Genomic DNA, 2,047 nt, shown 5'->3' on the forward strand with positions numbered 1-2,047 from the left:
GGTTATATGTGTATGAAATGCTTCTAAACAGAGGCTGAGCAGTCTTTTGTAGAACACATACAAGCTAGTCTAAATGCTCTTGTTACAGTTTTTCATTTATCTTGTAGTATAAATACACAACTGTCTACTTATTTTATTGTCTGACATGCTTTTTGTCTGTAAAATAATTTTAATTATGCAAATATATAATTATAATTATTTTAGCCCTCTCATTTTCAGCAGTTTCCCTATATGAACAATAATTTATATGACTGTCATATCTATTTTCCTTTAGGTTCTGAATTCTGGGAAGAAAGAAAATGTAGTTTGGATTAGCATGCTAGTTATGTTTATTTCAATATCCATGAGCTAAAGAACCTAGAGTAAAAAGAATTAGGCACTGGCATTTAAATTAATAATCAAGTCAACTTTTTTTCTATGGTTTGTTTCTTATAATATGCTGTAGTTAGATGAGTGCCCTGAGCATTTCTGTGGGTCTTGGATTTACCATTTAGATTGAAGGACTTAGATTACATAATTATAAATTGATTTCTAATGCACATTCTGTACTCTATATTCAAAGTATAAAAAGAATGCTTAGTTCTAAATCAAATCAGGTATCCACAGGTACTAACTGCTGTCGTTCCCCTTTTCCAGGACCTGGACATGGCGAAAACTTACATGAAACCCAAGGAGCTGGTGGAGATTGTCAACACGCCATCCTGGGTGGACAAAGGTTTGGGCCCTCAGAATGAGATGAAGGAAGAGGAAAGAAGATCAGCTGCTTATGGGGTACTTAGTAGCTTAGTCGAAGAGCATGACAGTATTGAGGAGGAAGAAGAAGACGAAGAGGATGGGGAGAAGCCTAAGAGAAGGGGTCCCAAGAAAAAGAAGATGACTAAAGCTCGACTTGAGAGATTCAGGGCTCGAAGAGTCAAGGCCAATGCCAGGGAACGGACCCGGATGCATGGCCTGAATGATGCTCTGGATAATCTGAGAAGAGTCATGCCATGCTACTCTAAAACCCAAAAGCTTTCCAAAATAGAGACTCTCAGGCTGGCCAGGAACTATATTTGGGCTTTGTCTGAAGTCCTGGAAACTGGCCAGATACCTGAAGGGAAGGGCTTTGTGGATATGCTCTGTAAAGGGCTCTCTCAGCCCACAAGCAACCTGGTGGCTGGATGCCTCCAGCTGGGCCCTCAGTCTGTCCTCCTAGAGAAGCATGAAGAGAAATCTCCTCTTTGTGATTCTGCCATCTCTGTCCCTAACTTCAACTATCAATCTCCAGGGCTCCCCAGCCCTCCTTATGGCCATATGGAAACACATCTCCTTCATCTCAAGACGCCAGTATTTAAAAGTTTGGGAGCATCGTCCTTTGGGAATCATCCACCTGACTGCAGCACACCTCCTTATGAGGGTCCACTTACTCCACCCTTGAGCATCAGTGGAAACTTCTCCTTGAAGCAGGATGGCTCTCCTGACCTGGAAAAATCCTACAGCTTCATGCCACACTATCCCTCTGCAAGTCTAAGCTCAGGGCATGTGCACTCAACTCCCTTTCAGGCTGCCACCTCCCGCTATGATGTTCCAATAGATATGTCCTATGATTCTTACCCTAATCATGGCATTGGGGCCCAACTCAACACCATCTTCACTGATTAGCACAGTAGGAAGAGCATTTCAGAGAATGATGTGAAGGCATTTCCCATAATTCAAGTAGTTGAGCTGAAGATTTAATGACCTTAAAGGAACACTATAGATAACAAATGTCTTAGTCCATTTGGGCCCTCCTATCCCATTAACTTTATTATCTCATCCCCTTCTCTAGTATCTATCCCTTTATTCAGGATCCTCATGTGAAATTATTTGATGATTTATAGCCATGTGGAAATAGAACTGGAGACCTGGGTCCTCTTCCAGTGATGCCAAAAAACCTCATTATCTATGCCAATTAATTTTCCAAATCTGGCCTCTGTTCACTTACTGGTAAAATGAGGCAGCTCTTCTAAATCTAGATGATTTCTACAGATCCATAATATGACTTTGAGGAGCACTCCAAACTGAATGA

General features: G+C 41.2%; 1 protein-coding gene across 1 annotated transcript; it reads left to right on the plus strand.

Annotated features, from left to right (window-relative positions):
- The first annotated feature begins 636 nt into the window (after positions 1–636).
- On the plus strand, positions 637–1,641 carry NEUROD4 (neuronal differentiation 4). The gene has a single exon (XM_077168015.1). It carries the CDS (start codon positions 646–648, stop codon positions 1,639–1,641), a length of 996 nt encoding a protein of 331 aa, XP_077024130.1. The 5' UTR covers positions 637–645.
- Positions 1,642–2,047: the final 406 nt, after the last annotated feature.

This window comes from Tamandua tetradactyla, chromosome 7 (genome assembly GCF_023851605.1).
Source record: "Tamandua tetradactyla isolate mTamTet1 chromosome 7, mTamTet1.pri, whole genome shotgun sequence".
NCBI classification, from domain to species: domain Eukaryota; kingdom Metazoa; phylum Chordata; class Mammalia; order Pilosa; family Myrmecophagidae; genus Tamandua; species Tamandua tetradactyla.

What these genes read in the sequence shown, in the direction of transcription:
- NEUROD4 (XM_077168015.1), top strand. Translation starts at nt 646, where the DNA reads ATGGCGAAAACTTACATGAAACCCAAGGAGCTGGTGGAGATTGTCAAC.